The 24,375-nt window shown below is 48.6% G+C and overlaps 10 protein-coding genes across 10 annotated transcripts; 7 read left to right on the top strand and 3 right to left on the bottom strand.

Moving 5' to 3' along the window:
• Positions 1-627: 627 nt before the first annotated feature.
• Positions 628-3,734, top strand: BJ212DRAFT_1448779 (Alpha/Beta hydrolase protein; the record flags this gene model as incomplete). Its single annotated transcript, XM_041338593.1, has 11 exons — positions 628-678; positions 730-826; positions 878-964; positions 1,025-1,047; positions 1,102-1,257; positions 1,316-1,387; positions 1,439-1,712; positions 1,763-1,883; positions 1,933-2,490; positions 2,523-2,712; positions 2,766-3,734. 11 exons carry the CDS (start codon positions 628-630, stop codon positions 3,732-3,734), a joined length of 2,598 nt encoding a protein of 865 aa, XP_041189171.1.
• An 817-nt stretch (positions 3,735-4,551) lies between these two features.
• On the top strand, positions 4,552-5,100 carry BJ212DRAFT_1250260 (uncharacterized protein; the record flags this gene model as incomplete). The annotated part of the gene is made up of 3 exons (XM_041329707.1): positions 4,552-4,708; positions 4,761-4,848; positions 5,001-5,100. Coding segments are annotated over 3 exons (345 nt in total), but the record flags the coding sequence as incomplete, so codon positions are not given.
• A 542-nt stretch (positions 5,101-5,642) lies between these two features.
• Positions 5,643-8,444, top strand: BJ212DRAFT_1379530 (uncharacterized protein). The gene is made up of 10 exons (XM_041336599.1): positions 5,643-5,810; positions 5,867-5,905; positions 5,957-6,269; positions 6,320-6,427; positions 6,481-7,181; positions 7,243-7,659; positions 7,742-7,795; positions 7,851-7,966; positions 8,031-8,318; positions 8,380-8,444. The coding sequence occupies exons 1-9, from the start codon at positions 5,712-5,714 to the stop codon at positions 8,092-8,094; spliced, it is 1,911 nt and encodes a 636-aa protein (XP_041189173.1). The 5' UTR covers positions 5,643-5,711; the 3' UTR covers positions 8,095-8,318; positions 8,380-8,444.
• A 190-nt stretch (positions 8,445-8,634) lies between these two features.
• Positions 8,635-8,850, bottom strand: BJ212DRAFT_1205676 (uncharacterized protein; the record flags this gene model as incomplete). Its single annotated transcript, XM_041329154.1, has 1 exon — positions 8,635-8,850. A coding segment is annotated over one exon (216 nt), but the record flags the coding sequence as incomplete, so codon positions are not given.
• Positions 8,851-8,996: 146 nt separating this feature from the next.
• On the top strand, positions 8,997-10,196 carry BJ212DRAFT_604431 (prenylated rab acceptor PRA1). The gene is made up of 5 exons (XM_041343637.1): positions 8,997-9,187; positions 9,254-9,343; positions 9,401-9,474; positions 9,528-9,598; positions 9,654-10,196. Exons 1-5 carry the CDS (start codon positions 9,143-9,145, stop codon positions 9,854-9,856), a joined length of 483 nt encoding a protein of 160 aa, XP_041189175.1. The 5' UTR covers positions 8,997-9,142; the 3' UTR covers positions 9,857-10,196.
• On the bottom strand, positions 10,109-12,509 carry BJ212DRAFT_1379551 (uncharacterized protein). The gene is made up of 9 exons (XM_041336600.1): positions 12,072-12,509; positions 11,910-12,008; positions 11,782-11,850; positions 11,128-11,726; positions 11,009-11,079; positions 10,772-10,904; positions 10,573-10,719; positions 10,338-10,518; positions 10,109-10,286 (listed from the first exon to the last, which is right to left on the bottom strand). Exons 1-9 carry the CDS (start codon positions 12,373-12,375, stop codon positions 10,264-10,266), a joined length of 1,626 nt encoding a protein of 541 aa, XP_041189176.1. The 5' UTR covers positions 12,376-12,509; the 3' UTR covers positions 10,109-10,263.
• Positions 12,510-12,740: 231 nt separating this feature from the next.
• BJ212DRAFT_1279698 (S-adenosyl-L-methionine-dependent methyltransferase) lies at positions 12,741-13,683 on the top strand (the record flags this gene model as incomplete). The annotated part of the gene is made up of 2 exons (XM_041331516.1): positions 12,741-12,921; positions 12,977-13,683. 2 exons carry the CDS (start codon positions 12,741-12,743, stop codon positions 13,681-13,683), a joined length of 888 nt encoding a protein of 295 aa, XP_041189177.1.
• A 1,704-nt stretch (positions 13,684-15,387) lies between these two features.
• Positions 15,388-17,636, top strand: BJ212DRAFT_1448784 (galactose-binding domain-like protein; the record flags this gene model as incomplete). Its single annotated transcript, XM_041338594.1, has 13 exons — positions 15,388-15,445; positions 15,499-15,584; positions 15,640-15,728; positions 15,785-15,852; positions 15,914-15,990; positions 16,042-16,158; positions 16,211-16,364; positions 16,417-16,515; positions 16,576-16,818; positions 16,876-16,943; positions 16,994-17,390; positions 17,441-17,466; positions 17,523-17,636. 13 exons carry the CDS (start codon positions 15,388-15,390, stop codon positions 17,634-17,636), a joined length of 1,596 nt encoding a protein of 531 aa, XP_041189178.1.
• On the bottom strand, positions 17,441-20,799 carry BJ212DRAFT_1379581 (P-loop containing nucleoside triphosphate hydrolase protein). The gene is made up of 13 exons (XM_041336601.1): positions 20,436-20,799; positions 20,179-20,341; positions 20,039-20,127; positions 19,912-19,988; positions 19,705-19,860; positions 19,131-19,653; positions 18,980-19,078; positions 18,781-18,924; positions 18,431-18,730; positions 18,158-18,377; positions 17,937-18,106; positions 17,683-17,886; positions 17,441-17,634 (listed from the first exon to the last, which is right to left on the bottom strand). Exons 1-12 carry the CDS (start codon positions 20,748-20,750, stop codon positions 17,806-17,808), a joined length of 2,337 nt encoding a protein of 778 aa, XP_041189179.1. The 5' UTR covers positions 20,751-20,799; the 3' UTR covers positions 17,441-17,634; positions 17,683-17,805.
• A 117-nt stretch (positions 20,800-20,916) lies between these two features.
• BJ212DRAFT_1279632 (BRE1-domain-containing protein) lies at positions 20,917-24,092 on the top strand (the record flags this gene model as incomplete). The annotated part of the gene is made up of 14 exons (XM_041331508.1): positions 20,917-21,069; positions 21,126-21,269; positions 21,326-21,392; positions 21,445-21,608; positions 21,656-21,889; positions 21,941-22,091; positions 22,156-22,313; positions 22,364-22,543; positions 22,596-22,741; positions 22,792-23,167; positions 23,222-23,500; positions 23,617-23,805; positions 23,858-23,924; positions 23,983-24,092. The coding sequence occupies 14 exons, from the start codon at positions 20,917-20,919 to the stop codon at positions 24,090-24,092; spliced, it is 2,418 nt and encodes an 805-aa protein (XP_041189180.1).
• Between the last annotated feature and the right edge of the window lie 283 nt (positions 24,093-24,375).

Here is a 24,375-nt window from a genome sequence, read left to right on the forward strand (position 1 = left end):
TGAAACTTGTGTGAAACAGACTTAAGAAATGGGCAGTGCCGTAAACTCGTGTCCGACAGCGCCTGTTGGTTGACAAAATTTATTTTTCTCTGTATCACAAGCCAATCCAGTTCATGACGTATCACTGACTTGTCCCGCCGGGTGATGATTTCAACCTTTCGCCTGATGCCTGAACATCGTGGATCAGACTGGGATCGTCTGCCACCCATGGCACACCCTTTAAAAACCTGTAATACCGTAAATGTTCCTTAATTTGCTACAGAAATCGGATGACCAGCTCTGAGCTAGCTAATTCGACTAGGTATATTCCAATCGAATTAGGTGTTCGATACAGATGCCGGAGTTTAGTAACGACTGCGGCGCTTGATAACGATGTGTATAGGCCAAGGCATGGTGATGCAGAAGTCGACAAAGAGACTCAGGGGACGTGAGTGCGGCCACGCACAAGTTCGATGTCAGTTTACATACCAAGACAATGATGACCAGCCGAACATGATTAATCATGGCCATGACAGTAGAAATGGTCGTACACCAAATAAGGCAAGTGCTGTAATTAGAGAATCACATGTAAAAGGGGGTTTGCTGGTAGTCCATGCTTGTCCCACCCCTCCTTACTCGCAACTCATCATGATTGACTATCTTCTAGGCAGACCAAGTCCATCTTGGAAACGCACTCAGGTAGCTACAACCATAACCTCGCGCATTCCTTTGCTTATCAGTGAATACAAGGTCTTTCTCGTCATCATCTTCTGGATTTGGCGGTTGGTTTACGGTAGCCCCAATGCTCCACGGTTTCTGTGGCTCAGAAGAGCCAATAGGCATTTGCGTGAGTGGGGTGTATGCATGTTCATAGCCTCCAATTTCATATTGCCTTTAGAACGTTTCTCGCCCTGGCAGATCATCGTTAGTACACTTACTGCGGTGTATGCAGCTCGAAATTTGGACAAGATTACCGGTTTTGGAGGTAAGTTTAGAGAACGCTATCAGAAATTGATTAGTCTCATTTAAGCTTGAAATCTCGCAGCGCCGGAACCTCTGGCTCGTTTAGTGAGTCCCTGCCCTTTGTTGGTGTTTGACAGTGTCATAACCATTGGAATGCAGTACTCGCCCTCATACTATCGTGCTACATGGATTGCGATTGGCCTTGATGCTGGATTTGCTACTGCTATCTCCATACGCCCTAAATGGCTTAAAGACTTTTGCTCTATCTTATTCTCCATCTATTATATCATCTACGCCAACGAAGCTGATGAAAAGGTACTTCTTGTGCATGCAACTGATATCAATACTATTCACAGAACACGCATGTCCGTAGATCCGTAGGTACAGAGCTGTTCCGACCGTCGAGATGCTCAGAACTACTTGGGAGAAGACTACTAACCCATATGTAAGACATCCTCGCACTGCTTTGACGCTTGTAGTATTAAAACATTTCTAGCTCCGTTTAATTGCGCGGACGCCGCAAATGTCTCTATGCAAGAAATTTCTACTGCCGAGGCCTCCCACGTCGACATACGACCGTCCTTTAAAGGTGCATGTGTACTTTGCACCACCTGCTCCTCAGCTTCAGCAAGCCACGGATCTCATACTTGATTTCCCTGGTGGTGGGTTTGTCGCAATGACGCCGGAACATCACGATGAGCGACTGCGCTCCTGGGCGCTACGCACAGGCAAGCCAGTACTCTCCGTTGACTACGGCAAGGCACCAGAATGTAATATCAACACAATGTGCCTGTCTTCATCTTACTAACTAACGTACTAGATCCATACCCCTTCGCGATTGATGAATGCTTTGATGTCTATCGGGCTATTGCTATGTCTACTGGACGATGTATTGGCATGTCTGGTAAGAAACTTAACATTATATTGACAGGAGACTCTGCGTACGTCAACTCATTTGTAGTTGCATGCCGCTCATTCACGGTGTTTTAGCGGTGCAACACTTGTAGTGGGCGTGGTGATCAAGATTTTACATCACAATGCCGCGCTCCCTGCTACCACAGCTCCTCTTCCCGCACCTGTCGCGCTTGTGCTGAGCTATGCAGCTCTAGACTTCAATTTTACCTCGTGGATGTCCCCTGAGAACCTCCAGGTCCTGCGCTCGGAGCAATCCTCGGGTAATCTTCCGGGCATACATGAGTTAGCATCGCAGAAAGACCACTTGCAACATGTCAGCCCGCTGAGCATGGTGGGGGACCGCAAACACGGGTCCGGACGACGAAAATTACATAGACGCAGGAGCTGGAAAGATGCGCTATTGGATTTTACAGGGGTAGACGCTGACGCCGTTAGGTCGAAGCAGGTACCAAGTCGGCACCACTCCACCTTGGGGATGAAGAAAAAGAGCTCCGTGGTATCGTTTGGAACGCGCGCTAGGAAAGAGAGCGCGCGAACGAATCCAATGCGACACGACGATAGTGGTTTTTGGGCGGGTTCTGAAAGCGACGAGGACGAACCTGTGAGAGAGGAGGACCGGCCACTTGAGATCGTGTACGATATGTGTACCCTGAATGTGTCGGCAGCAGCGATGGTGCACACTTGCATCAGACGCTCGAGAAGCAGCAGGAACAACTCTCTGCAGCTGTGGCGGAGGCTGACAATAAAGCGACGTCTACCAAAGGCGAAGACAAGAAACGCGAACTGATTGGCACCCGATTGACAATGACTAGCCGCACGGGGTATTTCCAGGACAGAATCATACCTCCCAGCATGGTACGTACTTTGATCAGTCTTCAATCCCATTCGGTATTTATTAAACTCGACAGATGCGCGCCATGGCTATCCTTTATATTGGTCCCCACCACAACCCGGATTTTGCCACTGATTATTTTATCTCGCCTATCCTCACACCTGCGAAACTTCTAGCGCAGTTCCCCCCGCTTCTGATGCAATGTGGTGAAAAGGATCCATTTGTGGACGACACCGTGATTTTTGCGGGGCGTGTCCGTGAGGCCAAGCGTGCGCGTAAAATTGAGCTGGAGCTTGCACTTTCTGGGAAGAGTGCCCGATTTGGGGAAACGCTCCAAATGAGCTCCGCGCACATCGAAAGTGACGAGGGGCTGGAGAAGTTGAAGAAAGAGAGGGACCAACTTGCGAAAGAAGCGGAGGACGATTGGGTGCAGATGGTGTTGTTTTCTGATTGGAGCCACGGGTACCTTCAGATGATGTCCCTGATGAGTGAAGCACGGGCTGTGGTAGAGGATCTGGCCGACTGGATGGAAGATGCGTTTGTGAGGTACAGCGGTCAAGAAAACGGCAGTCCTTGTGGCAGGGTTGAGGTCAACCCTGTTGATCATGCTGGAACAAAGAAGATCCGGTCACGGAGAAATTCGCCGCAATCATCGACTGTTGGTCCGAAACGGGTGAATGGGGAGGCACACACCGATGGGAGCCCTAGCCCATTTACATCTGAAACGGAGACGGACGACTCGGGTATCACGTTTGTGGCTCGGAAGCGGCTTACTATGACGCAGGGAAGCTCTGTGGGCTCTACACCTCCGATGAGTTCGCGAAGGGGATCTGGAGAGCTTAGTGAGACGTTGTTGCAAGCGCAGAAGATGGGGCAGTTACGTCGTGGGGATGAGAAGCAAATTGACACGGCGACTAGTACGACGCCTCAGAGCGGTACGCCTCGTGGAGGGAACGGAAAGATAGGACAACGGATCACGGAGAGTGAATTATTGAGACGGAGGAGGTTGTTGGATGCACATATATTTGAAGGACAAGGTAGTTGATAGTAAATCTAATTATGTTCACGGGATGGGAAATAACGTTGTGACCGGTCGGGTGAAAATGGGAACCGGCGGCTGTGGCGATGAGAGCTGTGCTGACACAGCCACTCTTTGAGAGATCTTTGTCAATCCGAATCGCAGAAGTCAGTCCTAAAGGTCTGCTTGCACTGGATTTTTATTAATTTTCAAGTTCTAATCATTTTAAGAAAAAAAAACTTGGTTCTGGAGAGAGGCTGTGCATTCCCTTCAAAAGGCGCCAGGGAGAGCGCTCCAGATCCAGTCATCCGTTCCCCACCCGTTGTCCTGAAAAGTCTCAGCATCCGCTTCTGTTCAGAACTTCCGTTGATCTTTACAACCTTCAAATCAAAGAAGCCCTCTATTCCCTCGCCTAAATAATAAAAAGGTCCTATCAATCATGAACCTGGATTCGACACGGTCGAACTGGTCGACATCTCCCACATCCACTCAGCAACAATTTCAACCTTATAACAATCATCATTTTATTTCAACAGAACCCATGTCTCAACCACCACAGCAATCTTTTCCTCCAGGTGCAGGTCCAAATGACACCAGTGCTCCACCAGACCAATACCCTCCAGGTCACGCGTACAGGAGGAGTCAGTCAAACTCTCCGTTCCGACACACCACACATCCAACACCCTATCCACAACCAAACATTCCACCAATTCAGCCTCAACCGGAGTTAAAGCAGGAGTCATACTACACCCCAACATCAGCAGAGTTATACACTCACGCCCAGGTCCTCGCATCCGGTGCGGGAGAGGGGTCGGCTTCCGCCCATTACACTTCCCCAACCGCAATAACTCGTCTCCCCCCTATTTTACAAGTAGAGAAGAAGCAGGTCACGACATCAGCAACACAGGCTGCAAGTGCAAGCAGGCGGAGGAATGAGGCCCATTTCGCCTGTCCAGTTCCAGGTTGCGGGAGCACATTTACGCGTCGATTCAATCTCAGAGGTGCCCAATTACACCATATGTTTGTATTCTGTAATAAATCATCATCCACCAGGTCATCTTCGATCTCACACCGAAGAACGCCCATATGTGTGTGAGTACCCCGATTGCAAGAAAGGCTTTGCAAGACAACATGACTGCAAGTAAGTCTTACTCACTGACCCTTCCTCATAATACTCTCTTCTACTTCTCAATCATATAATTGGCTTCGGCCGACTGTTGTTCCTTATCGCGTCATCGATCCTCTCCCCATTATTGACTCACCTACGACATGCTCACGTCATGATCTGCACAGGCGACATCAAGCACTACACGCCACGCGTTCACAATCCAACATCTGTCAGGGCTGTAAAAAGACCTTCAGCCGCCTGGATGCCCTAAACGTAACTTCTTCATATCGTTATCAACGCTCATTCGCTAACGTCGATCCCTATTTGCTTCCATTCAGCGACATCGTAAGTCGACATTCCCGGAGTTCTCGACAATTAAATACTTACTATTCCGCGGTCTAGTTCGTTCCGAGGGTGGTTCTGAATGCAGACAGATTGTAGAAGCCCAGCAGCAGGCTGCAGCACATGCTCAAGCGATCACACAATCTCAGGGTCCTCCGCTACCTGGCCACCCTCCCGGCAATCAACCGGGACCCAGTTCAAGCACTTCCAGTTAATCAACTCCAGTGGTTGACATGCATGGACTCCCAGAACACTTTTAGATATTTCTCCTTCATGTCTTCATGATTCCTCAGGATGTAAGATTATCTGAGCTATAGGCTCATCATCATTCATTCCCACCGATGTACACACTCTTGTATCGATCCCAACTTTTTTTCTCCCTTCAGTGGGCTTACAGTTAATATACTTTTGCTCTTAATGTTACCCCCATTATACTGCGATCCGTGGGAACTTGCAGAAACACGTGAGAAATGTACTCTCCCCGGCTATTACAGGGTGTAGATCAGGTGCATGACTTGGGACTCGTCCAGCACTTCTCTTCCTCTTCCATCACGATGTCGCTTGCAATGCTTGTCGGTGGAGCTGAATGCGGGCCGTCAAACCCACTTCAGAGCCTATCCAAAAGATTCGACCAAGACCGCGGAGTGCAGCAGGTGCGTGCGGGGTTATGGGAAGTCTTAGGGTCATCAACCATTCTACCCCACTGCAGGATTTCATCGGTGGCACGCGTGCAGGTTCATCTCGAGAGGTAAGAATACAATCTCTTAATCAGATGAACCCGATAACATCCCACACACAGGTGTTCCGCACCCAGCAAGCTACTTCACCAGAACTGCAACAGCATGCAGAACGTTTCTTTAATTCGACGCCTGCACCCCCGACCCAACTTGTAGTCCCTCAGCCTTTTAATCTAGCTGGATTAAACGATGCTCTCCCACAAGTTCAAGCATCTGTTCAATCACCGCAGACCCAGAACCCATTTCCCTCGGGCTGGGCCAGCGATTTTTTGGTACAGCAGGTGCAGACACCTGCATCTATGATCAAGCATGTCGAGGCTCAGCAAGATCGAATGAAGAGTCCTATTTCTGCGCCTATGAGTCCAGGACTGCAAGGTGCGTGCTTGTGGTGGGTACAATGAATATATGCGGAGTTCAAGTGTTAGGTAGTATACCCTGGAACGCCTCGCATGCAGGTTATAGAATGAGTCCAATGTCGGGCATGATGGCCGCAGTCCCGATGCCAATGCAAAGATCTGCTTTGCAGACTAATCGTGCGTTTTATAGTTTGATCGAATGTAATCAAACGCTCATAGATGGTCTGAAGAGGTATCATGGGACAGAGAGTTTCAATCTCAAGAAATGAGGTTAAACGCGCATGTCGCCCCAGCTGCGGAATCCGATCACGTTGCATTGAAGCCTGCTTCGAAAGATGACATGGCACAGTTAGCAGCACGCGTCATTGATGCCGTCCAGGGCGAGCAGAATCCCAAATTTCACCACAGTCAATTCATGAGCCTTATGCGTCAGTTCCGGGACGGCGAAGTCATCGTTGAAGAAGACAAGATCGTTCCGAGCGAAAGTAGCACTACTGCGCGTGTAAACGTCAAGGGAAAGGGGCGTGCAGTTGACATTCCTGTGCGAGAAGTTCAGGAGCCCGTCCGGGTACACTCAGTACCAGCGAGTTCCATCCAGGGTTATCAAGGTTCTTTCGAATTAAGCGAGGCGTATCGCCACCAACGCAATAACAATTATGCCGACGATGCTTACTTTCAACAAGAAAACGAAGAGTTCTCGAAGTACTGGGACGCTCATTATACAGGACCTGTGCCCCACACTATATCCGCGGGCGAGCAAGGTTCATGGCATGAACTCCAGCGCGATTGGGATGCCTTTGAAGCCACCTCCACGGGAATTAAAGCCTTGACAAATTACCAATTTCAGGAGAACAATCCTTATCTCCTGGGCGATTCGTCAAGGACGCGTCATCATGGAATGCACGTGAGTGAAGTTCAACGTGGCCATGATGTTAGTCACAAGACGTTTTTTCTGTTCACATGTATGCTGACTCCGCTTTCATCTCAAATAGAGCGTGCTCGAACTAGAAGCGGTTGTCCAGCGCGATGTGAACAACGCCGCAGCATGGTATGAGCTTGGCGTCAAACAACAGGAAAACGAACGTGAAAAGAAGGCTGTGCAGGCCCTGGAACGTTCCGTTGAACTCGATCCGACACACCTTGGCACATGGCTTGCCCTCTCCGTTTCTTACACGAATGACAATAACCGCACGGGCGTTTACAACGCAGTTAAAGAATGGGCGATCCGCAATCCCAAGTACGAACATATGGTACAGAACGCCACATTGACATCGGCTAAATATGTATCCCCTCCCGATTTCGAGGCGTTGATAGAGTGTCTTATCAGTATGGCACGGAGTACTGACGAAGTGGGAGGTGTGGATGCGGATGTGCAAGTGGCACTTGCTGTGTTACTAAACACGACAGATGTACGTGCTTACGGCCTTCGATCGTTTCCATCTGTTCCGAGAGTCATGGACTGATTACCTATCCTGTCAATTGATTTCATAGGAATATGTCAAGGCGCAAGATTGTTTCCTGACGGCATTGGCGGTCCGTCCGAATGTGAGTGTTTCAAAGTTGAGTTTATGGGCGCGCGACTGAAGCATATTATTACTAGGATTGGCTTCTGTATAACAGAGTGGGTGCCACGATGGCAAATAATGGGCAGGCCGAGGAAGCACTTCAGTTCTATTATCGGGCACTGGATCTAAACCCTGCATATATACGAGCAAGGTATTGTGACCCTATCCTCATAGTTGGTTGTTATGGGTGCTGAGTGAAACGCGTTATGTGGTAGGTTCAACCTGGGTATTTCCTGCATTAATCTTCGGGTGGGTCTTGCTTGTTCCGGGAAGCTTTGATGCTGTGCTGTTGTTGACATTAGTTTGACAGCGGTATGAGGAGGCGCAGTCCCACATTCTCGATGCGTTAGTTCTGCAAGATAGCGATGGCGTGGCGGATGATAGTGGCATGAATGACAAACGTGGTGTGACAAACTCCACACTGTGGGATAGCCTCAAGACGACTTGTTTGCACCTTCAGAGGTCTGACCTTGCAGCGTTATGTGATAAGAGAGACTTGGATGGTAAGTTTTGGGACACCATCAGATGTTTCCGATATGGGGCTGACGACAGTGTGATGTACAGGATTTAGGAATGCGTTTGAAAGCGGGCCCTGATAAGCCGAGTCCCCGACGGACGATATGTGCCCTAATGTGTCCTGTTATTTCGTACTCTGTTTTACTGCGTCTAGCACTGCTTCATCTGTATTTTACCTCACGTGTATTAACTGGAACCTATGAGGCTGTCAGTTTGGAGTAGTCTTCGGGCTAGAAGCGTTTGAATCAAACCTGATGTGCTCGGACCGGTGCTCGGCCCATGAATAGCTGTGCCCGGGGCAGGTATACCGAGCCGTCTATTCCTCTCAGCCACCAATAGCTGGAACCACGGCAAGGTCTCTGGGTCATTAGGCTGGATTGGTTGCTCAGCCACTTTTTTCATTGCGAGGATAGTCTTTTGCTTGGCTTCGAAACGAGACTTTTGGTCTACCACGAGGTCTCGGATTTCTTGGACGTCAGCATCTGACATTGGAATCATGGTAGGTGTGCGTCTGATCATAGTGTAGTCGATGGGAATAGCACGCTGGATAATCTGTACAGGCCCGAGTGCTTAGCACTAGTTTGACGATGTAGACAATGATGAGCGGTGATAATGAGGTATCAAATAAGCGCCCTCAATTTGGCGCTGACAACAAAGACGTGTTCACCACTGTTTGGTCACTAAAACCGACACGCGAAGCGGAACACAGCAGCAGCGCAGCAGAAAAACCTTGAACAAATACCGTGCCCGCAGACCAACCACAGACCTTACTTTCAACCAACTACCATCCAACCCAAACTATTAAACAGTTATGGAAGCTGCTATTCGTGTCGCTGATGCTCTCAAGTCTTTCCGGGTACGTCGTACTCTGCATGAAAGGAAAATTTGCCTTCCGACGCTCAAGAATTTTATTCATTGACAGGAAACCCGCTTGAGCACACTCAGAACTCCTGCAGAGTTCTTTGATATCCATCGAATTTCAAGACCTGCAGATTTTAACACGGCAGTATCGGTGCGTTTCGTGTGGTTGTTGCATACCCCGAGGACGATGCTGAGACCGAACTCGCAGCGACTTACATATAACACTCGGTATTTCTCAGGGAACTACACTCTCATCGTAGCTGCTCTCGCAGTATATTCCCTGTGCGTAGCAGTCCCAACCCTGAACCCACAACTAATATCGTCCCCTCACCTAGTATTGCAAGTCCCCTCCTTCTCTTATCCCTCATCTTCCTCTTTGGAGGCTTTGCTGCCATCAACCGTTTTGGTGCGACTCCTCTATTCTCTTTCTCCTTTGATTTTGGGCTGATTTTGGGCTTTAGAGGAAGTCTATGGACAATTCGTCACTCAAAAGTCCCTCTACACAGGGCTTTTCGTGGTCGGCATCCCCCTCTTGTGGTTCTCCTCTCCTTTCATGACTTTGTTCTGGCTCATTGGAGCATCTGCATTTCTCATTCTCACCCACGCATGCTTGATCGAACCAGGTGTCGAAAGTGAATATGCAAATATCGAAGGAGCAGTGTAAATGCCATGGGGAAAGAGAATGAGAACTGAGCGTGGTTGTTGTATTCCTTCGAGATTGGACTATTTCTATTGTTTTCTCGAATCCCAATTCCGGCCGCTCGTTGATCCCTCGTCTTTCAATATATGGGCGCGTATTTCCGTTGCTCATAAAGACGTGCATAGACTGTACGAATTGGAATGAGACGGACTGAAAACTAGCTTCATTGTCTACGTTTAGGATACCGGTACTAGAATAATGATTTTATGATGACAGTGGCAGCGCAAGTGAGATCATGTGCAATATAAGAAGTTCATAATGTAATGTACAGAGTTAAGCCATCCTCTCCAAGGAATGCAGTATCTCGATACAAATGTAGATAGATAGACAGATAGATAAGGGAATCAATATCATCTAGGTGGGACATCGGGTCATAGGAGCGGTAACCATTGACCTGTTGCGTGCCTGTCGTCAGTATATCGATGGGAATCAAGAGATCACTTGCCTATGACTATGCTGGGAAGATCAAAGATGTCCCTTCGTATTGAGAAACAAAAGGTCGAGGGGATCGGCGCGCCGGAGGGCTTGAGGAGAACGCAATGCGAGTATACCGATTTGGTCGTATTCTCAAAGGCATGAGAGGCGAAGTTTTCCCAGTATTCGACGACGGATTGATTTTCGAATAGCTGGCACCAACGCTGGATCAACGTGATTTCGAGAAAGAGACAAAGTATACAGACTTCGTATATGTACTTGCGCTTTCCGACAAGGTCTTCCAGACGCCATTCAGTGAGCATGCAGAACTCAGGTGCGACGAGACAGATTTCGCCGGTTCGCCTCCAGACCACCGTTGGTGTGCCGCTGTACGATATAAGCTTTTCGAGTTCCTACATGGGGGATCAAAACCAGCGTCATGTAAGAATAAAGTAATACACGTACGAGCAGTGATCTTTGGAAACATTTCTCGACGAATACTTCGTCCTCATCCGTCATAGGCATTTGCAGAGCGATAAGCGATGGTCGAAAGATGGCGAGTGCTCGGACAATGCGTAATATGTCATTCTTTTCAAAACTGAACGTTCGAGGGTCCCAGGGGCAATCCAACCCAAGATAATATTAGGATTTGACCACACAGGCCAGGAGCTCTCTACTTCTCAGCACACAGAGTATACGCACCGACTCGGGAGATGCTTCATGAGAAAGTGGTAACCTTCAGTATAATCATAAGGCGCTGTGACGTTGATGGTCTGAATGGGAAGATGAGCCAGGCACATGATGAGAAAGCAGACACGAACAGAATGATGATCACCGCTTTGAATCGTAGGTGATGGTGACGTTCGCGACGAAGACTCGTAGGAGTGAGAACGAGTATCCCTCGATGGCGTGCGCATTACGCTTGAGGAACCGAGACTGATAACACCACGCGAATAATGCGGTGCAAGCGGGTTATATGGAGCCGATAATTGCGGCTGTGGTTGAGCGTAAGAGTATTGCGGCGCTGGCGACGAAGTTCGACATAGTGGCGCAGGATAGCTTGCAAGAAAGGTTGGCGACGGTTGAGAAGTAGACAAGCTATCCGACTGCGGCATCGACAACTGAGGCGGATCGCCGAACGGGGAGCCAAAATTGCTTGGCGCTCCCTGCATATACTGGGGTTGTGCGTGAAGTGGCTCAGGAGACCACGCCGAATTTGGAAGTGGCTGGGAAACCTGTTGCTGTTGTTGTTGCTGCTGCTGTTGTGACGGAGATGGTGCTGGACCGGATTCCGGAGGACTTGGATTACCCAAGATTGCAGAAAGTATGGAGTACTCTAGGTTGGCGGCCTCGGAGCCGAACGTGAAATTGGGATCGAACGACACATTAAAGAGTGGGTCGTGCGATTGGAAGGTTTCAGCTGCAAGCAGTGTCAGAATATCACACGACTAGACAAAAGAGCCAAGACGTGTTACATGTCGGTTGGAGCGCGGGTGCGGGCTCTGAACTCGATTCAGGAACTCTGCCCTTTTTCTTAAGTTGTTCTGTCATGGACACGTGATCAAAATTAACCGGGCGAGCGGAGATACCAAGAAGCACGCACGAAGTTCGTCATCGTCGAGGAGATACTTGGCTTTCTTGCGGTGACCTTCTGTACATGTACTTGCAATTCCGCGCTTGACACAGCGCTGACAAGGACGAGCTGTTAGAAGAAACATGTAAGGTTTGACATGTGCAAGATCCGGGCAACAAACAGGTGACCTACAATCATCACATGTTAAATGTGCTTTCTGACAGTGCGCGCAGGCACGATTTGCTTTCTTTTTCTTGGGACCGTCCCTGCTTTTGCGGGGAGCTTCGGCCTCATCATCGCGTCTGCGTTTCTTCACAACGACTTTGTCTTTTTGTGTGCGGTAATGAGAAGGGCCTGCCTGTGGTTCTGGAGTGACCATCTGGGAAGGATTGACGTATACGCTAGATGGTGAAGGAGCAGCAGTAGTCACAGGGGATGGGTCGACCAAAGTAGTCATTTCTGAGGATGTAGTGGCGAGTGCGGAATCTGCTGCCATGAGAATTGCTATGAACACATATAATGATCAGCAAGGTAAACTGTTAAAGACTTGTAAGAAGTAAGAGGAAGACAGTCGGTTGGAAGCAAGGGAAACTTTGACGTCGGCCGTAAACCGATGAGCGACTGATATCCTTCCTTTTACATCAATTCTAATTATTGCCAAGTACATACTTATAATATTTTTTTACTATTTCACTTACATAATCAAAAAAATAGCCGTAAACCGGTCGGCATTGCCGATGACGGTCCGGATTAATTTCGGCTTGACACTTCGTTTAACATGAGGCAAAAATTCTATAGGTTCAAGGACAACAAACCATCAGAACTTGGTCTGGTAAACTTGAGCTCTGCTTTAACTTGGACATGCGTAGCGACGTGACTGCTGTGAAACAATTATTCACTGGGCTGGTTTCTTCATTAGGTCGTGAAACCGCTACACGCGAACTCAAATGGATGAAGCAAACTCTGATTGCATCTCATTCTCCCACACTTCCCGCGATGCTCCAGCGCAGGTTGAGTGGAGAACCACTCCAATATATCTTGGGTGTGCAGGCTAGTTCATCAAACCCATGTGCAAATAAACTCATGCAGATCTCTAGGCACTACGCCATTTGGTCCACTTGACCTGCTAACAAGGCCTCCAACATTAATACCTCGTCCTGAGACTGAAGACTGGACTCTTCGTCTTGCGGATATGTTAACGCCGACCCCCCTCCGTCCGCTAACCGTCCTCGATCTATGCACTGGCACCGGTTGCATACCTCTTTTATTATGTCATCTCTGGCCACCAGGCAGCACTCGTGCTTATGGTATAGACGTATCTCAAGACGCGATCCGCTTAGCCGCAGATAATGCTGCACGTTGCAACATTCCATCATCCCAGCCCTCGTCCCTGACTCCATACAGTCAAAACGTATTTATTCCAATGCTTGGTGATCTCCGTGATCCAGACGTCTTCAAAAGCCTCCTGCCGCCATTCGATATTATTACGGCGAATCCTCCTTATATTCCAAAACGAGAGTACGACGAGCTTCCTGTATCAGTCAAGGATTACGAAGATCCTGCCGCATTGCTGGGAGACCTCCCAGATTCCGAGGAACAGGATGGCCTGTCCTTCTACCGTCTCATTTCACAACTTCTCAGACAAAAAGGGATGCTGCGTGACGGTTCAATCGTGGCATTGGAAGTCGGCCGAGCTCAAGCAGATGCGGTCGAGGGTATACTCCAGCAGTCAGCAGGCTTGCGAAACACGCAAGTATGGAAAGACCCATGGAATGTCAAACGTGTCGTCCTTGCACGCGCTTGAGGATACTCACATCCACGTGTCATGTCCTCGAGTGATCGACGCTCTTCTCATCTCCAGATGCGCGTAATAATAGCAATCTTACTCCGTTTCTGCTGTGACTCATGACGTCCGAGATATGAAGTCTCTACCGCTTCCCTCGACAACGACGTGGTTGTCCCATGATCGAGAGAAGCCTAACTGCTGGTTTATTCTCCGAACGGAAACTCTTCTCCGGATATTTCACGGCGACCACACGTGGCATTTTGCCCACACGCGGGGAATACATACGGGAATCTCCCGCTGTGAAGGGCGAGGCGCCATGACAATGACAATGATTGCACGTGGCGCTTATGTGGCAGAGTAACCGCACTTGATTGGCGATGATTGTCGTTTGATCATGCTGACTGATTTGAAGGTTCGCAATTCAATCACTCAGGAGGTTTGTAATTCTGATTGATTTGATGTCACATTCGCAGAAAGCCGAAGTGTAAATGCTATGGTGAGTGCTCTCACCGTGAGCAGCTTGATGAAAATTTTGATCAGCCCCATGCAGACCCCTCGCCTTGCGCATTTCCGCCGTGTCTGATTTCACCTTACCTCACCACATTCCAAAGCCCCAGCAAGTGCCACATGTTCGTCTGAAGATGTCTATCCCATAGTTGGTGTTGAAATTTGGCATGCCCCTTGCTGTTCTCCCGATCGGTGGAGGTGGAGAGATTTTTCCCAGGAGGGAAGCGAGAGCGAGTCAGAATATATGTCTGATGAGTCCTCGGGGAGGAATGATGGATCAATACCTGGACAGCAACGTGCTGTATTCTAGGCTTCAGACCATCGACTTCGACTCCAGAATGCAGAGGACGACATTGGTGTGGACCTCCTTGTAACATTTGCGTTCCGCAGCTTCGTCGCCAACCCTTCAGTATCAAGCAAACAGCACATCTTGGTCTGAAGGATAGCATACGTGATCCCTCAGATGATCTTAAGCCTTTGGTATCGGAAATACGGCGAAGACAGCCAGTTCTGGCAGTTCCACCTGTGGTCATGGCGCATGCCAGGGATATTGGTGGGGTGCGCTTCTAATAGGGTGAGCTGGTGTATGGGCACTCTTCTATCAGTCAAGTGCGCGCTACATGTTCACACCCAAAGAGCGTTCATCGCGATATATATTATTATTGTTAACCTGATTGCATGGTGGATTGCCTCATAACCGTGCATTGTTCACTCCTAAATGCGAGCTACATGTGCTCGCATCGAGAACGGTTGGACGCTGATCAAGTTTTAGTATGTACTTCACGTAACCTTCCTAATCGACACATGTGAGCGCTAAAAGTTACAACCTACCCTGCGAGGATGAACTAGCAGCATGCTGAGTAGCGGAAGTCCCTCGCCGTCAAATTTTAACCCATGCTGACTAACGATGTGCTCTAACCTCCTTCCGGTGCGGTCCAACCGAATTCAGATTTTAACTTGAAGCTTCACGAGGTTAGCTATAGCTCCTTCGATCACCTTGATCATTATTATGGACTAGTATGAGCCAATGGATATTAGTTCTGTTATCTGGAACAGACCACTGCCTGTGGCGCCACTGCTCGCGTGTTTGAATTCACGAACGCCCAAATACGTCCGTGGATTCCACAGCAAGATAAGATAGTCGTTTACCGCGGCGGGAGCCGGCGGAATAATTCATCTTGTCCTACATCCACCACCTTGCACGCAAAGCCTAGTATGGCATACGAGAGCATCCCGCTTGAAGCTTTCCATGAAACATTCAAGTCTAATACTGGTGTGTATTGTATTTGCTCTTTGTTCAATCCTCACGCAACCCGTTGAATTTAGAGCTCTCCAGTGTCGCACTAGGAGGAAAAGTTGTGACAGTCTCAGACGAGTTCTTCGCTGAGGCATTTCACCTGCTTGAAGTCGAGGTAATTTCCATGGCCAGTGTGAGTTTGCGAGATAATTTCAAGCCCCCCTCAACAGCCAGCTCCCAGCCTCAAAGGGCAGTTTGGCCCTAATGGCGCGCTGTACAGCGGCTGGGAGACACGGAGACATAATCCTTCCTACGACTGGTATGTTGACGAGGTATAATTCGTATAATATCGTGATATAAGTGTTCTCCGCACAGGTGTGTCATTAAACTTGGTACGTTGGGCACGATCGTCGGGTTTGATATCGACACAACCCACTTCAACGGTTTGTCTCAGTCTTATCTTTACACAATAAATGTTATCGATAAGCTCGTCGTAATGAGTAGGTAATGAAGCTCCTGAAGTGTCCGTAGATGGCATTATTGATTCATCACTGGATGAACATGACGTGAACAATGCAAAGGTTCGTGTCTATATCTCGCGTCCCTTTTCCTAAATATATATGACGCTACAGTGGACGGAAATTTTACCCCGTGTCCCACTCGGCCCGTCTCAGCGGCATCTTTTCAAGATAGCAGAAACCGAACAAGTGAAGTTTGTGAAGTTAAACATGTATCCGGACGGTGGTATTGTGAGACTCGTGTCCAACTACTCGAATGTGAAACTCACGTATTTAATTATAGGCGCGTTTCCGAGTCTACGGTAATGTCGCTCCTGTGCAGCCTGATGGCCCTCAAGAAGTATTCGACCTTGCCCATGTCTTCGCTGGAGGTCGTGTGACATTTATGTCTGATCAGCATTTTGGTGTTGGCGCGAATCTGATTCTCCCAGGCCGAGGTGGGTGTCTCGCGCTTTTCGGGAGTTTGATTTCGGTACTATATATGTGCAGGTAAAGATATGGGTGATGGTTGGGAGACTAAGCGAAGCCGGCAGAAGGGCCACAAGGATTGGGTGATCATTAAATTGCAAGTCACCAAAACTTCCCAGAGTCCCATGGATTGAGCTTATGGGTGACTATTTAGGGGTACACCGGGCCATCTGGGAACAGTCGAAATCGACACGGCACATTTTAAGGGCAACTTCCCGGAGACCTGTGAACTCCACGCTTTGTGTAGCGAAGACGAGGTACCAGATAGCGATGCTGCCGATTGGACACAGATTTTGTCCCCAGTCAAGCTCGGACCGCATCGGAGGCACTTCTTTGCACTGGAAGCAGATGTGTCTATTGCCTATACGCACGTAAAGCTTACCATATATCCTGATGGTGGTATCAAGCGCGTACGAGTCTATGGTACGAAGGGACCCTGTCCCACTACAGCAGACCTTGCGGTCAGACCCAGTAACACAGCACAAAACGATGCTGCTGTGCCACTTGAATCGGCGCCTGTAGCAGTCAAACAAGTCAAAACCATACCTGTTCTCCCTCTTACACCAGAAGCTTTTTGCCCTTTGGTCAAGTCATTCAGGCATATGGTGACCATACTGCAGCTCCCCCAGGGACTAAGATCACGCCTGCGAATCAAGGATCTGCAACCAAATTCCATAAGCTTTCACTTTTAGAATCGTCGTATCCGGCTGGTCTGGGGGCTAGCAGTGGGCTGTCTGTCTATCGCTGCAATCCGACAAAAGTTGTTAACGGTGGTGTGGAGCTCAAGGTCGTCGAGCGTCACCCATACACGAACCAGGCCTTCATTCCTATGGGAGGGGGAGGTATACAGGGTGACGAGGCGCTGAAGGAGCCAGGTAGTGCATACCTTGTAGTGGTCGCCCACAATGGAACAGACGACAAACCCGACTTCAATACTCTTCGTGCATTCGTAGCGAGTGCAGGGCAAGGAATCATGTATAACACTGCAATTTGGCGTAAGTGACCTACCAACATTTCCCTTTCCAGCTTTTACAGTATGTTTCAGATCAACCGATGACGGTTTTGTACAAGGTGACAGGCTTCTTTATTTTGTTCTAGAATACACGAGCTCACCAACTTTCTGGAAGCCAATGGACTTCACTTGCGTGGAGACGCAAATTGGGAATGGCGACAAGGCGGATTGCGAAATTTTGGAGTTGGAAGCTAGCGAAGTGGTTATTTTGGCGCTTCCGCGTCACTAGGTAACCTTCCTCCTCGACGCAACAAACATTCGAATAATCGATCGACAGAGCGTGATATCAGATGGGAGTGATGTGTATTATTTAGGCTCTAGTGTTGTTCGAGATCAAGCCACGATCCAGGCTTGTAAGTTCTATGTAGGTCAGTGATGTGTCTATTAATGTAACAAATCTACTTCTTTGCCTGTGGCATCGTCTTGCGGTAGGCCTCTTCCAGTTCCTTCTGAACGTTGGGTAGCACAGGCATGTGGTTCTACAAGGACAACATAAGCTTCTACCCTTTAACCGACAGGCAAAACATACCTTGTACTCCATAGTAAACTCGCCCTTGCCCTGCGTAGCACCGCGGAGCTGACTCGAGTAGCCAAACATGTCATTCAGAGCGACTTCTGCAATGCAAACGAACTCTTCATCGCGGACCTCACTGTCGATAATAGTACCTCGCCGTTGATTCAGTCCACCGATGACAGCGCCTATAGAAGAAATTGGAGTTCATCCATGCAACCAAAGGGGTTCTGACGTACTCTGGAATTCAGATGGGGCAACGACCTCGACAGTCATGATAGGCTCGAGAATGACCGGCTTTGTATTTTTATAAGCTTCGCGGAATGCACCGATAGTGGCGTTTCGGAAAGCAAGTTCAGATGAGTCCACAGCATGGAAAGCACCATCCTTGAGCACGAAGCAGCAGCCAGTGATGGGGTTACCTGACAATGAACCCTTCTCAAGCGCCTCGTAAAAGCCCTGTGCAACAACATGAGGATACAGTCAATCTTCCAGTAACTCCATCAACGTACCTTCTCCACAGCAGGAATGAAATTAGTAGGGACATTCCCTCCCATGACGATATTCACAAAGTCAACATCACGGCCAAGGTCCTCGCTGTATTCCATGGGCTCAATGTATCCGATGACACGTGCGAATTGCCCTGCGCCACCAGTTTGTTTCTTGTGCGTATAGTTGAACTCCGCACGCTGCGTGATGGTCTCACGGAAGGCGACGCGAGGTTTACCAGTGGTACAAGCAACATTGTACTCACGACGCATCCGCTCGACGTAGATCTCCAAGTGAAGTTCACCCATACCAGAAATAATGGTCTGCAGTGAAACTTGAATAACGGAGTGATATTGCATACGAGCATACGTACCTCTTTGCTCTCCTTGTCCAGATGAACTCTGAACGTCGGATCTTCCTTCTGGAATCTGTTTAGGGCACGAGAAAAATTGGGAGTCTCTTTGCCTTCAGGTTTGATTGCGAGGGAAATCACGGGTTCGGGGACGAACATCGACGTCTTCACAATAATATGGGTAAGACCGGCACCAACAGGAGAGCGTTAACGTGCTTACCATGGAAAAACTAGTTGAACCATCGGTGAAAGTGTCACCAGAGGAGCATTCAACGCCGAAGATAGCGCAAATCTCGCCGGGACCGATAGACTCGATATCCTAATCCACAAGGACATGAGGTCTGAATCGCGTAAACTGCAAAGATGCGTACCTCCATTTCGTTACTGTGCATACGGACTAGTCGAGGAACCTTGACCTTCTTGCCAGTGCGGGCGTTATAGATGATACCGCTCTTCTTCAGAGTGCCTTGGTAAACCCGCATGTATGTCAGCTGACCGAACCGTCCCTCCTCAAGCTTAAAAGCCAAGCCGACGAGAGGTGCATCTGAGGCAGGGACAAGTGGAACGGGTGGGGCAGATGCAGGCTGAGTTGTATCATGGGCTGTCACGGTTCCTTCAGCGGGGTTCGCAAGATAGGCGCATACACCATCGAGCATGGGCTGGACGGCGGTGTTCTTGATCGCGGAGCCAAGGAAGACTGGTGAGAACTTGAGACCAACAGTGGCGCGACGAATGGCCGCAACAAGCTGGGCAGTCGTGGGAGTCTCGTCCATGATCAGAAGTTCACCCATTTCGTCATCCACTTCAGCAAGTTGTTCGAGCAACTCGACACGCTTAGCCTTGGCGAGATCGAGCACAGATTCAGGAATATCGTCAGACTCTACGACATTAATGCTGCAGTATATGGTCAACACAGCCGGGGAAGACAAGTTATTAGAGACATACCCCTTTTCTCCTTCATTGTAAATGGCTTTCCAACGTACAAGGTCGACTACACCCTTCAGCTCGTCTTCAACGCCTATAGGCACCTGAACCGCTGCAGCTGCAATCTTGAGTTTTGACCGGATCTGGTTGATAACTCGCCATGGGTTTGCGCCAGGCCTGCGAGGGAAAATCAAAATTCGAACTTCAAATCGATGAATCGGTGCTTACCTATCCATCTTGTTGATAAAGGAAATCCGAGGAACATTATACCGTCTCATCTGTCGATCAACTGTTGTAGTTTGACTCTGTACAAGTAATGAAACGTTGTTGATCAATTTGACTATGTTTTACACACCTGTACACCAGATACAGCACAGAGAACTAGAATGGCACCATCCAAAACACGGAGGGCGCGCTCAACCTCTATGGTGAAGTCTACGTGGCCTGCAAAGACCCGTCATTTTCAGCACGGAGATAGTCAGGCGACCAACTTACCTGGGGTATCGATGATATTAATTGCATACTTTTGTTTCTCGTTTGTCACAGGTGAAGTTGCTTCCCAATCACAAAATGTAGCAGCACTTTGAATAGTGATACCCTTTTCGCGTTCAAGCTCCATGCTATCCATCTTGGCACCAACAGCATCCCGACCTCGAACCTTGACCGAATAAAAAATAAGTCGCAGTCCCATGTGAACAAATTTGACTGTGAAACAAATGCTATTTGGAAACCAAAAAGATTCACTAACTCACCTCGTGAATTTCTCGAATACGACCGGTATAGAACAGTACACGTTCTGTGAGAGTGGTCTTTCCGGAATCAATGTGGGCGGAAACACCAATGTTCCTCTGGAAATTGAGCCTTTGCACATCTTTCCCTGTTAGCTGATATGTGGGATAAATCGGTGGCTCATATTCCACCGGTGAGGACTTGGCGACCGCAGCTGCTGCTGAAGCACCGCGTCTGCCTGAGCATGATGCCAAGCACTTCAGAGAAGTTCTGGATGATCTAGAACTGTATAACGCCCATTGCCATGAACTGGGCAGCCTCCGGACAAATGTCTGCATGACAGGTCAGAAGGACATGCAAAAATTAGGCGGGCTGGCGATAAACCCGACAACCCGCTACAGCCATCGGAGTTTCAAACCCAGATACTGTTCATTGCTAAGGTCCACTTTGAAAGTGTTTATTCCATTCGTCGCGTCCTACCAACGCCTCTTTTCATCCATCATCATGTTGGAATCAAGAAAGAGGCCCTTGCCAGACGATGGAGAGGTTGCTCAAGCAAAAAAGCGGGTGTTAACGAGCACGAGTGGGAGCCCGGAGGTCAACGGCTTGAATGCTAATTACGACGCAGAAGAACCTGCAGACAACCACCAGTTAGAGGTGATTTTGGCATTCCTTGTAACCTTACGGCGTACAAAAACCTTACTCTTTATTAGCTATTTCGAAAGGAGGCCATCTTCAGGCGTATGAGGCACTACTCGAGAGAGAACGAGCGGAATCAGGCGCGCATAGCTCAACTGGAACAGAGAAGAAGCTCGTGCGAGGCAGGTCTAGTAGCTATTGCCGCATGCTGGAAGCAGGTATGTTATATGTTACTGCCATTTCAGTAGTGGGCATCAACTTTCTGGTGGGATAGTTGGTAGATACTGTTCAAACCCTGACGCCACCAGAGGAACTTCCAGCCGTCGAAATCGATACGAAAGGTAGGTCAAAGCACTCCCTCCACAACTTGGTTCCTGTTAAACATTGTACCAGATATTTTTGATTTGTCACAGCACATTTCAACTGACTCGAGCCTCAAAGCTGCACTGGAGAAGAACATGCCTACAACCGAAAAACTAATTGCAAGTTTCATGAAGCTAAATCCGGCCACCTTCAATGATAAGGCATATCAACGCAGTCAGACATCACAGACCGAGGTCAGTATTTCCACTGGGCCATATCATACCATGTTGACTTGACCTAGTATGTTGCTCTTCGCTCCGAGATAGCACTGCTGCAGCAGAGGCTTGACGAGGTCCAGTCAGAGAAGGAGCAACTTCACGACGACCTTATTGCTGCGGAGATCAAGTTAGACCGTATGCAAAGTGGCACTGTTGCAGCCATGCAGACAAAAGGCGGGGCAAAGGATGAGGCAAACCCGGACCAATCATGCCCAGCGGAAGGAAGCACCCCAAATCATGGGTCATCAACTCCACCAGTCAGTAATTATCGGTTCTGCTCACTATTGCATGGAACTCACGTTTACTAGCCGCCTCAAATAAATGGTCATAATGATTCATCCCTGTCAGATATCGAAGCTTGTCGATTGGAGCTCAAAATTTCCTCCGAACGTGCAAGTAAACTAGAGGCAGAAATTAGGATCCAGGCGGAGACCATAGCGAAGCTCGAGGTTGAGGTTTGTTAGACATTACCTTCCGCAGGACGAAACTTACATTAAAATATCAAAGCGCGCCGCTCCAACAGTCGAAATGGTCTCTGGGACTGTGCATTACAAGATACTATCTGAGCGTAGGGATCAGCTGGAGCACATGAAAGCTGAGAACGATAGCAGAATAGGACGGTTGGACGTCACAATACGAGACCTGCAATCAAGTCGGACACAATTTGAGGAGGAGACTCGGGTAGGTTATTCCACTCTTGTTCTCTTGCCTGTTCATTTCATCTTTGTCAGGCTTCTGCGCAACAAATGAACCAAGAACTCAAAGTTGTACTTGCTAAGCGGGATGCAGATCTCACTCGCCTTCGCGACCAACGTGAGCTGCTGCATGCCGAATTAAATGAACTTAGAAGTCGTGAAAATATAAAATATCAGTCATCTCGGGAGCTCAAGGCCCTCGCCGAATCACGAGCGGTGCGCCAGTTACACACAGATTCATACCAAGTTGTTGATACATTGCGAATAGGAGAGGGTGACGCAACTTGAGTCGGAGGTCAGGAGACATAAGGCGAAATTAGCTGCGCATGCCGGTAATGAAGATCTCATGAAGCATTTCTGGGAGGGAAAAGTTGACGATCTTCAATACGTGGATGGTCTTCGGAGGAAACTGATGTGCGTGTTATATTCTAAAGTGTAGAGACGGTACAATTGACATCACACAGTGAAACCGAATCAAAGCTCACCGCACTTCAGCAATCCATGTCCACCATACAAGAAGAGCAACCTGATATTGCACGTCATATTACCTCAGAAGCAGCTACCCGAGAAGAGCTTGCTGCCGTCACGACAGAATTATCACGGTATCGATCTCTCCTTGGAGATCCGTCTTCTTCAGATCTCGCCAGGCAATTGCAAGCGAAGGAAGATGAGCTCCAGAAAATGCGACTTCTTACAGTACAACATCAGCAGGCGGAGGACCCAATTTATGCAGAGATGGAAAGGCTTTCGGGTGCATGGGAGGCTTTGGATGGGCAATTAAAGAATAAGGTGATGAGCTTAACAGCGGCAGAGGAAAAGATCGCTAAGAGCGCACACGAGGTCCGTCGCCATTTCTCATTCGTCCGGCAGGTTAAGTGAACACCTGGCATCCAGAAAGCGAAGGCGGATAACAAGTACTTTGCAGCCATGCGCGACAGGGAATCAGTCGAGATTGAGCGGAAAAACGCCATCCGGAACCTCGAGAAGCAAGCCAAGGTTGTCGAACGATTAGTTGATAGCGAGAAAAACCTGCAACAACAAATAGTGCGTCCTTTTTCTTTGCATTCTGTCTCTCCTTCGTTTCTTACTATCGTCATTTTGACTCAGGGTCATCTCGAAGCAGCCAACCAGCGTCTGCATCGAGTGATGGATGAAGCAGAAACAAGATTCAATGTTCTCGAAACCGATGCCCTGATGTATAAGAAGCAGGCCGAATGTACCGAAGAGATGATGAAGAATGTACGATTTTACATCGTTGTCTGGTCCATATCCGTAACTTCTCTGCCTAGGTTCGAAAGATCGCTGACGAAAAATACGCTCATATCCACCACCTCAAGGGCTGTCTATTCAAGAGGGATGACGACCTAGCTCGTATGAAAGCCGAGGTTAATAAACTCCGTGTTGAGATGAAGAAGTTGAAATCTGCTTCAGCAAGTGAAAAGGAAGCAGACCTTATGGAAGAGGCTGCGTCTGTCTGGGTATGATGCACCCTCCCCAGTGTTTGGAAGTGATTATTGAATGAGTTCACAGAGGCTCATTAAATGTTCGACATGCAAAGAAAATATGCGCGGAGTTGCTCTCACCAAGTGCTCGCACAGTACGTATCATTGCTAGCAATCGATAGCGCATGAACGAACTAATTCACTCCTTTCCAGCGTTTTGCAAACAATGCGTCGAGGCGAGGATCTCGACACGTCAGCGGCGGTGCCCACATTGTAATTCAGGCTTTGCACAGAGTGAGGTAGTGAACGTCCTCTTCCAATGACTTTCTCTCCCACTCCATCCACCCTTACTCAAATATAGACTTCTGGTAATCTTCGCTGCCTGGCGCCTTTTTTATTGGACCGAATCTTCAGTCACGCAGCGATGTATTGTAGCATATTTTATGCTTTTTTATGGAATTCTCGTGCCAGGTAATGTAATGATATCTTTTCATCTTTGACATCTATGCGGATGAATGAAAATCGCAAAAGGGTCAAGCTGTGAAGCGAAGTGCAAGGCGTGGGGATGACTGGCTGGATGCCACGGCTAAGTGAGCCCAGACACCA

This window comes from Suillus subaureus (assembly GCF_016647635.1).
Source record: "Suillus subaureus strain MN1 chromosome Unknown BJ212scaffold_34, whole genome shotgun sequence".
Classification (NCBI taxonomy): Eukaryota; Fungi; Basidiomycota; class Agaricomycetes; order Boletales; family Suillaceae; genus Suillus; species Suillus subaureus.